Source organism: Hyperoodon ampullatus, assembly GCF_949752795.1.
Source record: "Hyperoodon ampullatus genome assembly, chromosome: 4".
NCBI classification, from domain to species: Eukaryota; Metazoa; Chordata; class Mammalia; order Artiodactyla; family Ziphiidae; genus Hyperoodon; species Hyperoodon ampullatus.
In genome coordinates, this window is record NC_136917.1 from 39088904 (window position 1) to 39108175 (window position 19272).

A 19272-nucleotide genomic window follows, 5' to 3' on the forward strand; every position below is an offset into this window, starting at 1 on the left:
ACATTTTGGTACATGACTCTTTTTGAATTATGGTTTTCTCAGCCTGGCTATGGTTAAACACACACTCAGACTTGAAGGTTTGTATTTCTCCTGGCTGTTTATTAGTTTTATTTTATCTGAGGTTTTTTGTTTCGTTCTGTTTTATGTTTTTGGAAGGGGGACTCTCTTTAATTCAGTGCTATGTCGTCTGCTTTCTTCACAAAGCTTCCTTTTTCAGTATTTACTTTTGCATTTCCCATTCTTGAAGCTGATCAGGGTTTATGACTTTTCTGCAATTCTCATATGTAGCCACTAGGTGGCAGTGGTGCCCAGAGAGAGAGAGAGAGAGAGAGAGAGAGAGAGAGAGAGAGAGAGAGAGAGAGAGAGGCGCACCCACCCCCTTTCCCCATTCTCTCTCTCCTTCTCCTCCCTGGGGACTTGGATAGCATTTGCCCAGATTAATACCCATGCCCTTTATTTGCCCTCATGGAAACAGCTAAACCAAAACAAGTTCTCTGTCAGCACCAAAGATCACTATTTTAAGCGACTTTATTTAAAAAGAAGAAAGAAGATATTCTCTGATACAATTTAGCTCTTCGTCTTCCTAATTTTTGTGCCTGTTTTAAGGGTTTTTTTGTTTCTTTTGCTTTTTTTTCCTTCTGGGAGTGGCTTGAGCGTGCCCAGACACGGGATTTGCTCATAGCAAGGGCACTGAGATGTTTGCCACAAAGCAGCCTCTTTTCTAAACATTGACTCCAGATACCAAGCTGGATGGGACAAGGTCCTTGCCCTTGAGGAGGGTTCACTTCAGGTGGGGGGAGGGGGCAGTGCGCAGTGGGCCACTCAGCATGGGGCTGCCTCTGCCCCCAGCTTGCTTTGTCCCTTGTAGGGTGGGTCTCCATGCTGTTGGAAGTAACATGCCAGGAGGCAGGTGGGGGTGCCTGATTCAGCCCAGTTGACGTGGCAGGCCCCCTGTGTGGACTTCTCCTCTAGAAGGCAGTTCCTGTATTTTGTAGCATTTTGAGCTGTGTTTTCTTCTTTCTTTCGAAGCTTTCTAGGATCAGCATAGTTTAGGTGGCAAGATTGCCCACTCGGGAGGAGGAGTAACAAAATCCCAGCCCTTGTTTGCCTCAGTAAGAGGTGGTGGGACCTACTGTCTCTTAATTAGGCTGTGCCCAAAGACTGGGATTTACCCAGAAAGTTTTACGGGAAAGGATCCACTTTATTTTCCTCTTCCAGCCTCTAAATTCTGGGCCTTTAGAAAACCCACATCCTGCCACCTGGCAGCTGTGGTCACATAGATAGTCAGGAGCCCCTGGGCTCAGGGTTTCCTTGGGATCCTGAGCGTGGCTTGAGCTGAGGGCTGCTAGCCTAGCTGGTGGGCCCAGAGCCGCTGGTGGTACTGTCCTCTACTCTCTGTTCTATTGTGAAGTGAGGAGTAATTTAGGAAGTTTTGCACCTGTGTGGATTACCAGAGTTTTATTTTGAGAGAAAGTGCAAATTCATGGTGGTACACAATTGTTTTTACGGCAAGGAAAAATATTAAACTGAGAAAAGTGTGTTGGGGTCCTGCATTAGATCCCAGAGGTAGGAAGCTTTTGAAGCGTGTGTGAGAGTGTGTTTGTGTATCTGAGTGTTCAGTCACGGCCGCATCTCCAGCACCTGGCACCTCATGCGCCTCCACGGCCTACATTCTACTCCCCACCTCTGTGCCCTGGTTATGCCCAGGTATGGCTAAGCCTCACAGCAGTATCCAGGCATGGCCAAAGAGGGGCCGACTGGGCAACACCTTCTCCTTGGGTCTCCACCTGTGCTCAGCTGCAGGCTGGTTTGCCTGGGAGTCTTCGGACACTGCAACCTCCCAGCACCTGAGCATCTCTCTTTCACTAAAGGGGAAGGGGGGAGCTCCCTCCATGAATCTGATGTAGCCCAGAGTAGATGGCCCTGGTCAACATTCCAGCGAGAGGAGATACTTACTCTCTGAAACCAGTGTTCTTTCTGATGTCGAGAATTGCGACCTGGCTCAGATTCTTGGAGTGGGGCGGAGGTAATGTCACACCAGGAGGAGCAGATGGGTTCATCTGAATACGCTGCCAGCTCTAGTGCAGAAGCCCTGAGCCCCTGTTCCCCTGGTGGGTGCTGGTTGTTGGTGTTCACTGCTCCTTCCTGTCACTGTCCTCCCTCATGACATACTTGCCCTGGGTGTATCTCATTGGGTTTTACCATCCTCTTGTCTGCCCCCATGCCTTTTTGACCTTTCTTTTGTACCGTCCTCCTTGGTGTCTGCAGCTGTTGTCCTCCTCTCATTCTTAGGTCTCAAGTTCCCCAAAGGCTCTTTGCCACCCCTTGCTGTTTCTACCTTAGCACTTAGGGCACTTTATAACTATTTGTGTTCACCCCTTGCGGGCAGGGAGCACATCATTCTTGTTTACCACAGAGCAGGTGCAAGTCTCAGCCACTTGGGAAGGTTTTCTGCAGCAGCCCTTAGCTCACTGGCACACAGGCCCGAGTGTGTTTCCCAGTATGTCCCCCACTTGGGCTGGTGCAGGTGGGAGGATGGTGGGTCACTCAGCTGGGCACAGCCAGGAGGCGGGCAACCCACCTGGCTTTTGTCTCATGCTCCTTGCTGTTTGGTCTTGGGGCTTTGAGAGGGCAGGGGCCAGAAGCAGCTGGGGAGGGGAAGGAGGCCTTAGGGCGGGTGCCACCCCCATTTCTACAACAGTCACAGCCTGTGCGGCAGGAACAGGGATGTCCTTGTGGTAAGGGTAGAGCTGTCTGGCAGCTGGCATGGGGGGCTAGGTTCACAGACCAGTGGCACGAGATAGCTTCCACTTGGTAAAGTGTCACCTCCCAGCAGCACCAAGTGCTTGGCCCTGCTTGCCACCCTTCTCCCTTCTTGGGGTCTTGATGCCCTACCACCTTAGACACATTTCTCTAAGAGCAGGCCTGGCTCTTCCAGATGCTCGTGTGGGTCAGTCATGGACCTGAGCCTGCCCACATCCAGGGCACCGTGAGCAGAGAGGGTCTTGCTCACCTGGTGTGAAGCCCCCCCTCTCCCTGGCAGCTTGAGTGATAATGGTATCTGGTCATCCCTCCTGTTTGTCTTCTCTTTTGCTCTCAGATCTGCTCCATGATTTATTTCTGATTAAATTAGAAATTTTTTGCCTTTCTAGTACTTAAACTGAAAACCACTCAGGTAGCAGAGTTCAGGCAGCACCTTGCTGAGAGGAGAGAACCTGCCTTGGAGGAGGCCGAACCTGAGTAGTCTGGAGGGGAGGGGACAGTACCACAGTTGTGTGGATTGCCTTCCCTGCTGCCCAGGTCACTCTTTTCCAGTTTCCTGGGGGCGGGGAAACCTGAAGCTGCATTCCAGAGACATCAAGAGAGTCTTCTAGGGTGGGCTCTGTCAAATACACTCAAGTTTGAAATAGCAGCCTTGGAGCTCGACCCCACAGCCCTTCTGGGCCATGCTGCTCTCTCAAACATAGATTCACACTTGAGGAAGGCCCCCCTTCTGTTATGTGAGTTGCTGTGTTAACTGACTTATTCCAGGCTTAAAGCAGGTCTCAAAATCCTACTGGAAAACCAGGTCTCAGGAGCTCCTGGGGTGGGATCCTATGCTCAGTCAGCCCAGGGTCTCTGCTCACGTTGCTTGCACCTCACAAGGCTGGCTCTCTCCCATAGCCTATCCTCAGCGCCCCATATCTCGTCTGTACCTTTCTCACATTTCTGGTGTACCCTGGAGATGCCTCAGGCAGTGGCATGGCCCTGCTCAGTTATGTGCCCACTACAGCGAGGACTTGATCTCCTCACTGGCTGTGGGCTCTGTGCTGGGCACACTTCCACCTTGGGACCTTTGTTCCCTCTGGAACTCTAAAACTGCAGACCCCACCCGCTCCCTATGGGAATGTGAACCGTAAGACCCCTGTTCTGTTCACTGTTGTGTCCTGGTGCCTGGCCCACCGTCCAGAAGGCTCCCTTGAGATGTGCTGACTGAATGAGCATCAACCTGATGGGAGCCTCAGAGCACTCTTTCTGTGGGTCCTGTCCGGGCCTGCCGTCTGTCAAGGATCCCCAGACTGATGTCCTCATTGGGCTGGCTATCTCCTGTGATGTGAGTCACCTGTCCTTACCTCGGCTGTGTCTCCCAGGGAGTGGGTGCCAGGCCATGTCGGGAGCACCTTTCTCCCCAAAGTGAGATTTGAAAGAGGAGTGTTGAAAGAGTTATCAGGGGGCCCTTGCCAGCCCCTCACCTTAGTGATAAGGAAGGGGGTCACCATTGACTCAGCCCTCTTTGTTTCCTGTTGAGTCACCCCCAGCAGCCAGGGATAGTGTGACGCTGGGCCACAGTCCAGGCGCCCCCAGGGCACCCAGCAGCCCTCACGGGCACAGCTTCCCCCTACCCCTCACCTCCAGGATGTGTTCGAGATGCGCTTTGCCAAGATGCCGGATGAACCCGAGGAGCCTGTGGTGGCTGTGTCCTCCCCAGCGGTGCCACCGCCCACCAAGGTTGTGGCCCCGCCCTCATCCAGTGACAGCAGCAGCGATAGCTCCTCAGACAGTGACAGCTCCACTGATGACTCCGAGGAGGAGCGAGCCCAACGACTGGCTGAGCTCCAGGAGCAGGTGAGGACACAGGCAGCCCCATTTTCAAACCACAACCCCCCGCCACCCCCTACCTCCCCCTCAGCATGAGTTCCAGCATGAGCAGAATTCCCACTGGTCCCCTTGTGCCAGGTCAGGTGCATATTGTTCATACTTAAATGTACACTGTGGGTATGGAGATGGGGTGACGTGGCCGTTCCCTGGGCAGAGGTGAGGCTTTTGTATCCTTCTGGTATCTGGAAGGAGGAGGCCGAGCCAGCATGTACGTCTCTCCTGGGGCTTCCTGGATGCTCCTCTCTCTACAAGCTGGCCATTAGGCCTTTAGTGCCCACATGTGTCTATGCACTCCTTTTTTTTTTTTTTTTAATATTTATTTATTTGGCTACGCTGGGTCTAGTTGCCGAGTGCGGGTTCTTTGTTGCGGCATGTGGGCTCTTTTAGTTGCCGCGTGCGGGCTCTAGTTCCCTGACCAGGGAATGAACCTGGGCCCCTTGCAATGGGAGCGCAGAGTCTTAACCACTGGACCACCAGGGAAGTCCCTGTCTATGCACTTTTGCCCAGCCTCTTTAGGGACCCTCTTCTTGGAACCAGCATGGTCATGGGGCTTGAGTGGCTCCTCTGACAAGGGGGACACTGGGCCACCCTGTGAGTTCAGGGTCTGGGTGGGCATGGGCACTTTGGATATCTAGTGAGACAGCAGGTCGTGGAGCTGAGGGCCAGAGACCAGGGTGACGGGAGTATGTGTCTTGTTTGTCTGCTCCACAGCTCAAAGCCGTGCACGAGCAGCTTGCAGCCCTTTCACAGCCCCAGCAGAACAAACCAAAGAAAAAGGAGAAAGACAAAAAGGAGAAGAAAAAAGAAAAGCACAAAAAGAAAGAGGAAGTGGAGGAGAATAAGAAAAGCAAAGCCAAGGAACTTCCTCCCAAAAAGACCAAGAAAAATAATACCAGTAACAACAACACAAGGTCTGTGGGTCACCCCTACCCCCACCAGTGCCCCTAGTCCAGATGGGGACAGTGGGGAGGGAGGCTGCCTCTCTGCTCTTTTTTCTGGAATGGGCCTTTGAGGGAGAGAGGATAGCAGGTAGCATGGTGCAGGCGGCAAGACAAACCACAGCAGCCCCCCAGCTCACCACTTGTGGTCTCAACTGCAGCCATGTGCTCCCAGGAAGGCGCTGCCAGTGCCTCCTGTTTCCTGTGAAGACCACTGGGTGGGGGTGGTCTCTCTCCAAGCCCTAAATGGGGGGATATGTGCCCGCCTTCCCCCAGGGACCCATTCTTAATGGTGTCTGCATCACCCCTTCGTAGCAAGAAGGAGCCAGCACCCATGAAGAGCAAGCCCCCTCCCACATATGAGTCGGAGGAAGAAGACAAGTGCAAGCCCATGTCGTATGAAGAGAAGCGGCAGCTTAGCCTGGACATCAACAAGCTTCCTGGTGAGAAGCTGGGCCGCGTGGTGCACATCATTCAGTCGCGGGAGCCCTCACTCAAGAACTCCAACCCCGACGAGATCGAGATTGACTTCGAGACCCTGAAGCCATCCACCCTGCGTGAACTGGAGCGCTATGTCACCTCCTGTTTGCGGAAGAAAAGGAAACCTCAAGGTGCCCTTGGGCACCCTGGGGCGGTGGGGGGTGCGTGTTGCCAGTCCTGGGTGAGGGAGAGGGCTGGGTAGATGGGCCAGGCTGCTACCCTTGCACCTCTAGTAGTGAGGCCCCTGTTGGCACCTTCAGGTAACTTTGCCTTCCAGTCTCGGCCCTCGTTCTCTGCAGGCTTGCTTGCTTTCCGATTATAAAATCTGCGTTCTTGACATAGAAACCTCTGAAGGGTTGTGACATCAGACTCAGCCTTAGGCTTATTGGTGCCTTTGTTGATCTCTCTGGCTGTTGGCCATCTGCGGTCCACCTGCACCTAGGTGTCCTAAGCCTTGCTCTGAGCAGCAGCAGCTTTCGTCCTTAGCTTCCTGCCTCTGAGTCTTCCCCAGAAGCCACCCCCCTACGTCTTTGGGGTCTCTGGGCATGGGGGGTGTGGCTAGGAGGAAAGGCATTAAGTTGGCACTGTGCCTGCTTGCTGTCTTCTCTAGCTTGGTGTGACACCCCCCCTTCCCCACCCCCCAGGTCTTCCAAGCAGCTCTTTTGTGTTACCAGTGCCTTGTCTTGGCTCACAGCTTTTGCATTAGAACCAGTAGGACTTAGGATCCACATAAGGGCTTTGCACACAGCCTTCATTCCAGCCCGGACTGACTCCTGGGGTCCTTGGCACACACACACACCCCTTCCTCCGCCCAAGGTGCCACACAGTGACACTCGCCTCAGTCTGCACACTGAGGTGCTGGGAGATCCCTTGGGGCTCTTTCCTTGTCTTGTTTTGTCTTTGACTGTCATGTCCCCTTTAGGTCCTCTTTACCCACTGTCAGAAAAGTAGCTGAGGGAGCATAATCCCACTAGTCCCTTGTGTTAGAGAATTCCCTCCTGCCCTGGTCTCTTAATCCTTGATGAACCCTGTAAAAGGGTATTTTGAGAGATTGGAGGGACCTTGAAAGTCCATTGTAAGCCAAGTGTTCGGTTGGCATGCATGGTAGGCTAGCTGCTTACCATTGGGAAATGTGGGTCTGGCCGAGGTTCGGAAGGATTGCAGCCGGCCATTAGGAGCAGCCTTCTGGCTTGTGGGACTCAGGGCCGTGCCTGATTCTGTCCCTGTTGCTTTATTGCAGCTGAGAAAGTTGATGTGATTGCTGGCTCCTCCAAGATGAAGGGCTTCTCATCCTCAGAGTCGGAGAGCACCAGCGAGTCCAGCTCCTCTGACAGCGAAGACTCTGAAACAGGTTAGGTGTCTAACTTAGAGTCTTGTCGGAATCCTGCCTGTGCTCCATCCTGTGTCCAGGCTACCAGAGACCAGAGATGGCAGTCATAAGAACTTGCTGGGCCCTCCCATCTGTCCATCTACCTGGTCACCGTGTTAATCTCTAACTGGGGGCAGGGGTAGCCCTGCACCTGCCCCCACTCTACCCTCGACCTGGGCTGGGGCAGGGGAGACAGGTAGCCAGGGGTATTGACACTGCAGAGACCTGGGAAAGAAGGGGTGGGGGCAGATGATGGAATTCATCTTAGCGTGACCCTGCCCAGCCTCACAGTCTTCCGTGTGTCACAGTTGCATGCAACACAGCCCTTTCAGGTGATGTGCTTTGGCAGGTGTGGAGCAGCCTGCTTTTGGCCCTGCTGTTCCTGGGGCTTAGGACACTGCCATCCTCCCCATAGTGTGCTCACTGCTGCATTGGCTGCTCCTAACCGCACGCACTTGAACATGCGTGTCCTGTACCTCTAACAGTTCCTTCTCTCCATGCTCCATGGGCGTGCATTTGTATCCACTGGTGCGCCTGAGCAGCAGCTTTGACACGGGAGGTGGGGGCAGGTGGAGATGCTGAGAGCTGTGCCGGTGGTGGGGAGAAGGGGACCTTTCCTCCAGATACAAGCCCTCCTGGTTATTCTCAGGGGAGCAGATGCTCAGACTGGCCCAGAGGAGAGGCTAGGGAAGAAGCCTGGTGACTAGCCTGTTCTGTGAGGTGGAGCTGGCCTTCTCTGTCTGGGTGAGCAGAGTTGTCCCTGGGCAGGTCTAACTCTATCAGCTGAGCAGACAGTCTGTGGACCACCCGTGAGCCTGCCCTGGGACCCTGGGTGTGCCCCTCCAGGCAGGCTGCAATGTGCACATCCACAGTGGGAAACGTGTGTTTGGGCAACGGAGACTCCTGGCATATTCTTTCATGTACCTATTTTATCCCTGATATTTTATTCTAACTGGAAATAAACGATAAGCTCCACTTTGTTCACATAAATAATGTGACCTGGGGGTGCCAAGGAAGTTTGAGGATCATTTGCAGCAGTTGGAAAGAGTGAAGCAGCTCTGAGGTGTGTGGGTCCACAGGTCCTCCTGTGGGCTCAGCCTGCCTCTGTCCAGGGAAGCTGGGGACAAGGGGGCCTCTGGGTCTTGTCACTGCTCCTCTTCCCTTTTACAGTAAGGACACCAGGTTTCCCAAGTGTCGGAGGAGGGCTCTGGACTACCTCATTATCAGTGGGCCAAAGTGACATGAAAGTCATTAAGTATATTCTGTATTTATTGAGCTCCTATTGTATGCAAAGATTGCTGTGAGTAGTTTGCTGGCTGCCTCTTTCTCCATCCTTTACCCTTTTTTCTTCCTACTCAGCTCCCCCTTCCATTGCTTTTTAAAATCTGTCTACCAGCAGGGGGCGCCACATCTGGTGCTTGCTCAGGCAGAGCTGGCCCCAGGCCAGGGCCCAGTGCCCTTAGCAGGGTGAATGGCCATATTCTTGGGCCCAATTAGCATTCCTGGTGGCTGCTGACTTCTCACTTTCAGTGCCAGCCAAGCCTCAGGTTTGTCTTTCCCTCTGGGGTTTTGTACCTCCTGCATTTTCTAGCAGGCTGCTTCTACTAGGGGTTTTGTAGCCTTTTCTCCTAAGGATCTGAACAACCAAAGAATACCCCAGAGATTGAAATTGGCAGCGGACCTGATAGCTAAAACAGCATGGTTTGGCCCCACCCACTGTGGCACCTTAGGGGCCCATGACCATCACACCTGATGTCCCCGTTGCGAATCTGTGACTGTGGCCTTTGTCCCTGACTCCTGAGCCTCTGATCATCCTACAGCCCGCCTGCTGCCGCCTGCTGTGGAGTGACCATGACGGTATTTCTAGCAGCTCCCTGCTGCTGCTGAGATTTTTTTTTTTCCTCCACATTTTTCCCCCTTTTAAAGAAGCTGGAAGGATTGTGCAACAAGTAATCTGAGAGTCCTGGGAACAGCTGTCCTGGCAGGAAGGAGGGCGAGATTTACAGTCTCAGAGCCGCCAGCCTGCAGGCTCTCAGGCTCCGGCAGTCCAGCCCTGGCGGCTCCCTCGGCTGCCTCCAGCTCCTTCCTCTTCCCAGGCACCCTCCCCACCTTGGGTTTTACGAACCTCTCTTTTGACTTCGTGGTCCTGACTTTTCCTTTGCCTTCTGTGTGCGCTGGAGAGCTCTGTCGGAGGCCAGCTGAGAGCTTTTACTCTTGGGAGGGACCCACCCTGTAGGTTTGTGCCCTGCAGCTCAGATGCTACAGGTTCCAAAGTGGGAGCCTGTGCCCTGGCACCACTGAATGTGGCCATCTGCCACCCCCATCCTGCACAGGAACCTGCACTTGCTCTCTGGGCAGCTCCTCCAGCAGCTGCTCGTGCTGGGTCCATGGAGCTGGGTAGATTTCTCTGACCAGTTACAGGTGGTTCTGCCTTGTGGGGGATGGGGCCTCGTGGGGGGCATTGAAGGTATTTCTCTTGGTGTTTGGGGGCTTAATTGTTTTGCCCTTCTTGTTCTTGTGTTTCCATTTGGATTAGTGCCGAAATTCCTAAGGGCCTATATTTGTCAGTTCTGCTGACACAGCCCCGAGACATGAATCACCAAAAGAAATTGAACCAGAGGCACTAAGTTGGGGCTAGGGCAGTGGTACGTGGACTTCTCTCTGGCCACTGTCCATAGACAAGGATGCTGCTAGCTGCTCAGGACATGGGGGCTGGTCCTTGGGGCAAGGCCGCTTCAGGGAGGCAGTGCGTCCACAGACTGGGGCAGAGGGGGTGTTTCTTTTCCAGCTCTGTCCCAGGCCACTGTGTGTTCCTCCTCCTGTCCAGCAGCATGCAGCACTGCTGGCCAGTCCCACCACATCTTTTGAACCCAGCTGTTAACTTGAGTCGTGGTCTTCCACTGAGCTTTGATTCTGGTTAAACTCTGAATCTGCTTGAGGGACAGAAGGCGGTGGTACAAGTGCCACCCTCCCACTGCCCCTGAGCCATCTTAAGCTTTCACCCCATCACATTGCTGATGTCTGGCTCTTCCCAAATGCCACCCACAAATCTTTTTGGGCAGGGGCGGCCACACAGTTCCTGTCGCTCTCAGGAGCACCCCTGGCCTGGGCTGGGACAGGCGTTCAGGGAATTCTCTTGGACTTGGTTTTGGTCTTTTAGTTGCAGAGGGAGCACACTCCAGCTATTTTAGTCTGGTTTCCTTTTCCCAGGATCGGAGCATGTGGGTGTTTCTTAATAGCTCCAGGGGGAAAAGGAATGCTTGATGTTTTGGAAGGATTTGAGCTGGAAAGTGCAGACAGAGGCCATGGGGCATTCTTCCCAGACAACCAGCCTCAGCTTCCGACCCCCTGGGGTCTTGGAAGGACTCGGTTCCAGTCCCATCTTGGGGCCTGCTGCTGCCCACTCCAAGGGTGTGACGCACGCTCTTGGGGAGGGGGTAAGTCCCCTGGTGGGGGTGGGGGTAGGAAGAGATCTGGAGGACGGGGCTATAGCCAGTCTGCCTGCACTGCCAGGTGACCCTCACACTCCCATACACACGCAGGGACGGATTTTAGGGCTTTGTGGGTGAAGGTGAGCCTTGTGGAATGTGCCTTGAATGAGAGACCAGCCGGTGGGCGGGTTTTTCTCACATGCACACTTGGGGACCATGGGAGTGCAGTGTTGGTTGCATCTGTGACTAACAGAAGTATCTGCTCTGGTATATGGGTGGGAATGAGCCCCACATCCCCTCCCCAGTCAAGGGGAGCTGCATTCGACGCCTGGGACAAAGAAAGGACAACTTTCTTCCTCAACCTGTTTTTATTTTTTGTTTTTTCTCCTTAACAGTGTATGTAACTGGCTCCTCTTTTTTTTTTTTTTTTTTGCGGTACGTGGGCCTCTCACTGTTGTGGCCTCTCCCGTTGCGGAGCACAGGCTTCGGACGCGCAGGCTCAGCAGCCATGGCTCACGGGCCTAGCCGCTCCGCGGCATGTGGGATTTTCCCAGACCGGGGCACGAACCCATGTCGCCTGCATCGGCAGGCGGACTCTCAACCAATGCGCCACCAGGGAAGCCCCCTGGCTCCTCTTCTTATAATTTTTTTTGGTTTGTTTCTTGCGGTTTATAGGAATGCAGAGGTGAGGCTGTTAGCTAGAGTTCCTGCACTCCAGATCTCCTTTCTTAGGGTCTTTTCCTTCCTCCACCCAAACCGTGAGGAAGGGTCAGTATCACCTCCTTGAGATAGACAGGTGCAGAAAAGCAGACCCTGGGAGATAAGATCAGAATCGGTGCGTAATGCGCATGGCACACCAGGCTGGTCTTCAGAAGTGATGGCAAGGAGGACAGGCAGGGTAGCCTCTTAGATGCAAAGACCAGTAAAGGAAACACCAGCATGCACTCGGCGCATATGGAACTTGTTACTGGAAGCAGTTCTGTCTAGAAGCATAAACAGCATTAATAGGCTCAGGCGGTTCTGGAGAAATCCATGCGTGCCAGGTCCGAGGCCCTTATAAGGGAAAGGTGGGTCTGTCCCCACCTGCAGCTGGCCAGGCAGGGGGTGGAACTCCTAGTCTGTGGCGCTATTCTCTCGTGCCCTGACAGCAAGCAGGGCACAAGAGGCTGGCTTGGTCTGCAGTTCTTCTGTTCTTATGACTTGAACGGTACATTCCACACCATTTCTCTCACACTGGTTTCTCTCTCCCTCTATGTAGGTCCTGCCTAATCATTGGACACGGACTCTTAATAAAACGGTCTTCAGTTCCAGATTCCTTCCCAGCAAGCTATAGCTTAAGTCCATTTTCTTCCGTGAAAGGGACAGGACTCCATCAAGTTATGGAATTCCTCAGAGCCCTGGGCCTGTCCCCTGGGGTGGATTAGTCATGTCCAGCAGCTCACGCCTAGTCCCGCCTCCGGGAAGGCTGCCTGCCTGGCTGCCCGCCCGGGCCTCCTGTGTAAAGACTGCCTGGCTGTCCTGCCCCGCCTCCCTGGTCGTCTGGGGTCTTCTGGGTGGGTGGCATCTCCCAGAGGGTGATGACAGTCCCCCCTGCACACGCATACATGTGGTGCTGCTCCGTGTGCAAGGCCCCAACACAAATAAGTTTTCTCTCCTCATCCCTCCCTCTTTTTGGGGGACTCTGGATCCTAACTGCTTCCCTTCCGGACCTTGCAATGACGTTAGCCCAGGGAAGATCTCATTCTCCCTAAGGAAGAACACTGTAACATCTAGAGTTTCCCCAAGTGAGGAATGGGGCTTTAGAGGTGAGGCCAGCTGGGCCCAAAGGCTCACTGGGGCTGTCCCTCAGCATGCCTTCTCTCTGGTGACCTGTAAGGCTCCATTAGCCAGAGGCTGTCACCAGCCACAGCTGATTCACAGCCCCCTGGAGTCCTCCTTTCTATTTTCATTGTTCCCACTGTTTCTGTTGGGCATTTTTCCCAACTTCTTTGGCCTCTTCTCCTAAAGTCACACAGGGAAAGTACTTCCTAAGCTGCCTCCCGATCCCTCCCTTCCCAGGTACTTAGAAGCAGGCTGCAGGAGCTGCCAGGCAGGCCATTAGTGAGGGGCGTCTGGGGAGGTGTGGCCGTGTAGCCAGTTGACCTGGCTCCTCTAGCCCATCATCCTTTCCTTTGGTGGGGGTTGGGATCTGGGCTAGTGACAGGAAAGGGTTCTTGAAACCCAGAGCACTGGACCAGTCAATCGTGAGGGTATCAGAGCCTTCGGGCCCTGTTCATGCACATGCAAGTAGTCTCCTAGTCTTCAGTCCCCTAGAGTGATTACAGCTGCGGGGAATGGGACAGGTCAGGGTGGCCACATAATCCAAGCCCTCTGAGAGGCACTGAATAGGCTTTTTTTTTTTTTTGCTCTAAAAATAAATGTGGGCCCTTTTTTGGTCATGAATCCAGCATCTCAACAGAAAACTGCCTGACGTGAAAAGTTCCCTAAGGAATAGCATCTGCATTTCAGAGAACTTTTTTTGTTTTATATATAGTTTGTGTGTACTTCTTCAAGGCCTAACCATCTCCTGGCATCTTGGAGTCTGCCTTCTGCTGGAGCTGGAAGCAGGCTTGAGGAGGTGCAGTTGGCCACCGCCCGTGTGGAAACCCTGGCACCCCTCCCCAGCTCCTTGGGGCCTTGGGCCCAAGCAGCTCTAACTGCCCCAGACTGGCCTTGGCCTTGGGTTCCAGGTTCAGCCTCCCCAGAGCCTCCAGGGCCCTGCAGTGATACTTGGGAGTTCCTAGTCTGCTCCCTGATCCTGTAGCCGGTCAGCTTCCAGTCGAGCTCATTCGCCAAACAGACTATTTTGAGCTGCCCTTTGGCCTGTCCCTGATGTGTTCCCAGTACAACTCAGCCTGGCTAGGGTCAGGGAGCTTCATGCCCGGAGATTCCCACAGGACAGTTGGGAAGCTGCTGGCATTGTCTTTCTGGGAAGATTCTCCTGTCTTAGAACAAAAGTCAGGCTAGATTCCCACAGTGTCGGCCTGTATGCCTCCCCACCCCTCCTTCCCACTCGTGTGCACATGGGCTGTAGCCACGGGCCAGCTCTCCTGTGTGGTCCTTGCACCCTCGCTGTCCAGGGATCCCGTCCTTCTTGCCCATGGGGCTTCCGTCTGGCAGAGAACCTGATCTTTAGATTCAAGCTGTCACCTATGCCCAGTGCCCCAGGAACAGAGCAGAGAGAGCAGAAGCCCACTCACTCCTTGTTGTCAGCCTCCAGCATGCGGACGGTGGGAGGTGCCAGCCGGGCCTGAGGAGTTGCTGTAGGAGGGGTGGGAGGCCTGGGCGTCTGCTGGTGCTGAGGCTCCCAGCCGGTTCAGTTGAGGGGCTACGCACCTCTGCCCTTACCTTCTATCCTGTCTCCTTCCCTTGAGTTGTGGGGGAGTGGGGAGGAATCAGTGTTTTAATCAGATTTTACAAAAACGTTTTAATTCTTTGTACAATTACCATCCTATGTAAAGATGAAACTTGTGTTGAGTTCAAGATTTTTATGGAATAAAGATCACACAGTACTTGAGGCCATCTTCATGTAACCCTTTCTAGAGAGTTTTGTGTGGGGGTGTCTTGGGGCTGGTGTGTTGTGAAGTTGTGCACTTCCTGTCTTGTCTTCCTACCAGTAACTCCAACATGAGGCTCAGGACACGTGAGCCAGATGTGGCTGTCCCAAAGAGGCTCCAGCACCCCTTGGTCCCCACTGCTGGCTCCTTTAGTCCTCTGGTCCTGGTGTTCTGCTGTGCACCTCCCACCTTCTCTCCCACTCTAGACCTGCCCCTCCCAGCACTTCTGTGGAACCCTGGGATGGTACTCCCAGTGACCTTTCTAAGGCAGCTGAAAGCCACTCCCTGGATCCTTAAGGGCCCCATTGCACTTTTTCCCCTCTAGTTCACAGGTGGGCCTCTCTGCTCATGGCTGCAGGGAGATGGTGAGGTTTCAGAGCCACTGTCCCTCTTTTGTGATGGAAAAAAGTGTTTCCCCCCAAGGCCATGAGATGACAGGCCACCCCTACCCTGCCCAGCCTTCTCCCCATGACACAGTGGCCTCTCCTGGTCAGACTTGACCCATTGGTCCCCTCCCTCCAAAGGCATGCCAGCGTGCAAGCAGCCGCCCCCAGCCTCCCTTGAGCTGCAGTTTCTGTTACTGGAATCCATGCTGGGAGAGGAGCCCAGCCTGGAGGAATGCCCCGGCCTCTTTCTCCCACTCCCTTGGGTCAGCAGCCTCTGTGTACCGTGCTTTATCCCTGTGTGTGTAGGGTCCGCTTGGTCCTGGGCCTCCAGCTTCTCCTCCTCCATCCTGCGGCTGCCAGACGCCCTGTGGCCTGATCCTGCAAATCACCCAGATGGTTCCCTTTTGTATGTGTGACCCTCAAGAGTGTCCTCACCAGCTTTTGTATGTGACCCAAAGAGTTCTGCACCCAGTATCCTGGCATCTCTCAAGTCTGGGTTTGGGGCTGGGCCTACAGTTCCTGTGTCCCAGGTGTCCCTAGTCGCTGCCATTTGTATGAGACATGTCTAGCTGCTGAGTTTTGTGTCACTGTCTTATCACTTGCATGGAATGGTGAGCTCTTGGAGGGCACAAAGTCCCTTCTCATCCCTTTTGGTGACAACGTCGCACCAAGGCTGTGCACCTCACAGAAGTTTAGCACGGCCTTCCATGAAGCAGCTACCAGTGGAGCTAGCCCCGCTTTGGGCAAAAGCATGTGTCCTCCAACACCAGCAGCAAGAGCCAGCACCCTGGCAAGGAGCTCAGGGAATGCCAGGCAAAGCCATGAGGTGCCTCTCAGTGACAGGAATCCGAAAGGCACCATGGGTCCCACCTCCCACCTGGTGGTTGGTGACTTCATTTCCTAGCCCTTGAGCACTGGCTGGGCTTTCTTTCCTCCTCTGAGGTTTACACCCAGCAGTGTTTGGCAAGGGACATCCAGCTGGCAAAAGTTCCTTAGCATAAGCTTCTAGAGTGGGTGCAGAGGGAGTCATGCTGGCTCTTGCACACTCCTCACCCCAGATTTATCCACACAGTGGTGGCAACAAGCCCTTGGCTCCTGAGAAACCGGGACACATACTGCTTTCTCCCTGCAGCACATTAACTGTATCCCAACACAGGGACTTCTCTGAGGCCGGTCTCCTGAGAGGAAGGGGAGTCTGAGTCTGGCCAGTGGCCGCCTCCTCTGCTGGCAATGACATTGAGTACCTCCCCCATTGGCTCCTGCGTCGTCCAGGGAGGCTGGCTGGCTGGCTGGCTTGCTTCTCTTCCTCCACAAAGTGCTCATGCTTGTCAGCACTCTCCTCACCTGTCCCATGGCTCTGTGGCCAGGCCTTGGCCCATGCTGGCACCAGTGGTCTTTCTCACCCCAACTCACACATCTGTTTCCTCTGGGAGGATGGGAAGGAGCGATCCTCAGAGGGCAATGCAGTTGGAGGCCACCGAGTTGTTACTTTTTAGCTGTGTGACCAGAGCAAGTCCCTTAACTTTTCTGAGCCTCACTTTGCTAATTTGTAAAATGGACAAGATCATTTCAAACACCATGGTTGTTCCAAGGCAAAGCAGGTTGGGGTGCAGGTGCTCAGGTCACTGTAGAGGCTTCTGACCAGCAAATTGGAGGAGACGTTGGGCAAGGAGGTTTCTCGTAGCTCAGTTCCCAGTGCATTCGGGTGTCATCTTTTAATGGAGCTGGTAGTCTGGAGATTGGCAGGCAGCTTTTCAGGCATGGTCCCTGCTAGGAAAAAGCAGCAGGCAATTGGGTAGGTGGCACCCCACATGTCTTTCCCTCCCCTGTGACCAACTTCCATCCCAGACAGAACCCAGCCACCCTCCCTCTCACTGTCACCGGTCCTTCTCCTGAACTCATTCTCTGTTTTCTCCTTGCTCTGCGTTCAAGGCCAGCTCCCAGTCTTCTCCCCCGTAGGCTCACCACCTTCTCTTTTCCTCCACAGAGATGGCTCCGAAGTCAAAAAAGAAGGGGCACCCCGGGAGGGAGCAGAAGAAGGTATGTGGTTTCGGGGGTGTCCTTTATAGCAGGTGAGCAGTGGCCACCTGCCTTTTTGGGCCCAGGAGGGACCCTGTGTCTGACCCAGACGGGTTTGGCCTGCCTGACGTCAGCCTGTCTGTCTGTCTGTCTGCAGCACCATCACCACCACCATCAGCAGATGCAGCAGGCCCCGGCCCCCGTGCCCCAGCAGCCCCCACCGCCGCCCCAGCAGCCCCCACCGCCTCCACCTCCACAGCAGCAGCCCCCGCCCCCGCCCCCTCCGCCTTCCATGCCACAGCAGGCAGCCCCTGCGATGAAGTCCTCGCCTCCGCCCTTCATCGCCACCCAGGTGCCCGTCCTGGAACCCCAACTCCCAGGCAGTGTCTTCGACCCCATTGGCCACTTCACCCAGCCCATCCTGCACCTGCCGCAGCCCGAGCTGCCCCCTCACCTGCCCCAGCCTCCCGAGCACAGCACTCCGCCTCATCTCAACCAGCACTCGGTGGTCTCTCCTCCAGGTGAGCTGCAACCACATCCACAACAGTGTGGGGAGGTCTTACCACAGTGACAGGGCACTCTGGGCGACCTGCAGAACCCCTCTTAACCTCAGTTATCTCTAAGGGGAGGTTAGCAGCTTCTCGGGGCCATTATGGAAATTACACAAGAGGCCCCAGAGCAGGCCTTGCACAGAGAGAGAGTGTTTGGGTACAGAAGACACTGATTCAGATGTTCTGTTGGGCCAGGCGTGGTGTGAGATGGAAAAAATATGTGATCCTCTGTAGCTCCCAGTCAGGGATAGGGGTTTGGGAGGGCACACACCCTCATCCGAGAGTGGACATACCTGTGGGAATCAGGAAAGACTTGCTCTGGGACCTGAAGGGCAAGTGCAGCAGTTGGAGGGAAGGGAAGGGAGGAGAATTGGGGGCGTGGAGCACGGGGTAGGATGATGCTGGTGAGGGGCCTGATCCTGTAGACCTCCCTGGATGCTGTCGTTATTCTGGAGCTTTTGGGAAGCCAAGGATGGTGGAGAGGTTGCCAGTTGGAGGGAGACAAGTAGGAGGTCAGGATGGAGGAGAAAGGCTGGACCGGGGGCCACGGGGTGTGTGAGCCTCACCACCCTGCTACTGTGTCCTTCCAGCTTTGCACAACGCACTGCCTCAACAGCCATCACGGCCTAGTAACCGAGCTGCCGCCCTCCCCCCCAAGGCTGCCCGTCCCCCGGCCGTATCACCCGCCCTGGCCCAGCCTCCCCTACTCCCGCAGCCCCCCATGGCTCAGCCCCCCCAAGTGCTGCTGCAGGAGGATGAAGATCCGCCTGCCCCACCCCTCACCTCCATGCAGATGCAGCTCTATTTGCAGCAGCTGCAGAAGGTGCAGCCCCCCACACCACTACTCCCTTCCGTGAAGGTGCAGTCCCAGCCCCCGCCCCCTCTGCCCCCCCCTCCCCACCCCTCAGTGCAGCAGCAGCTACAGCAGCAGCAGCAGCCACAGCCGCCACCCCAGCAGCAGCACCAGCCCCCGCCACGGCCCGTGCATATGCAGCCCATGCAGTTCCCCACCCATATCCAGCAGCCCCCGCCGCCCCCAGGCCAGCAGCCCCCCCACCCACCCACGGGCCAGCAGCCACCCCCGCCGCAGCCTGCCAAGCCTCAGCAAGTCATCCAGCATCACCCTTCACCCCGGCACCACAAGTCAGACCCCTACTCAACTGGTAAGTGTCCTCCCACCAGCACTACCGTCCTGCTCCTGGGTTCTGGGGAGGCTGGTGCTAGGCCCAGAGTTTTGTCCTCAAGAAGCCAGATGGGTCAGTTTGTGCTGCAGGCTGAGATGGGCTCAAAGCTGAGCCTCGAAGGCTCTGGGTTGGTTGGAGAGAGGCAGCTGAAAGGGGGCGATGATACTTGATGCAGTGTTTTAATCAGGTGTCCATCTTGCGTGCAAGCCGAGATGACACATTAAGGCCCCAGTGGGCCATTTTCTTGGAACTCATGGTCAAGAGTGTTAACTGTGCATTGTGATTCCTGTTAGGTGAGGAGGCCAGAAGCCCAGGGGAGGCACCTGCTGAGCCTCTGGGGATTGGGGCAGGCTTCTTGGAGGAGGTGACCAGGGGATGAGCAGGAGTTAGCTTAACAAACAGTGGGGTGTGAGGTCCAGGCAGAGCCAGGAGCAGGTCTGGGCAGTGTGGTCTGCTTGGGAACCTACAGAAACAGGTGCTCTGCTTTTGGTGTCAGGAGGCCCCCCTGGTGGAGCCGGGAGGGAGAATTAGCCTGAAGCTCACAGGTAGCCCACGACTCAACCGGGAATCATTGCTGTCTCCTGCTCCCAGTCTCCAGCCTGATCTAGATCCAGGTTGCCATTTTCCAGTCAACAGCATTGGGCAGGCCATGTCCTCTTGCCTTTCCTGGGCACTTGTTT

General features: G+C 55.0%; 1 protein-coding gene across 2 annotated transcripts in view; it reads left to right on the top strand.

The window, feature by feature from the left end:
- Window positions 1–19272, top strand: part of BRD4 (bromodomain containing 4) — a gene marked incomplete at both ends in the record, with an annotated part of 33653 nt that overhangs the window by 11261 nt on the left and 3120 nt on the right. For both annotated transcript variants that reach the window (XM_079703211.1, XM_079703212.1), the window contains 7 exons: window positions 4396–4605; window positions 5350–5549; window positions 5892–6187; window positions 7297–7407; window positions 16826–16878; window positions 17015–17378; window positions 17999–18571. In XM_079703211.1, coding sequence (XP_079559337.1) covers window positions 4396–4605; window positions 5350–5549; window positions 5892–6187; window positions 7297–7407; window positions 16826–16878; window positions 17015–17378; window positions 17999–18571 — 1807 coding nt within the window. The remainder of the gene's footprint in view (window positions 1–4395; window positions 4606–5349; window positions 5550–5891; window positions 6188–7296; window positions 7408–16825; window positions 16879–17014; window positions 17379–17998; window positions 18572–19272) is intronic.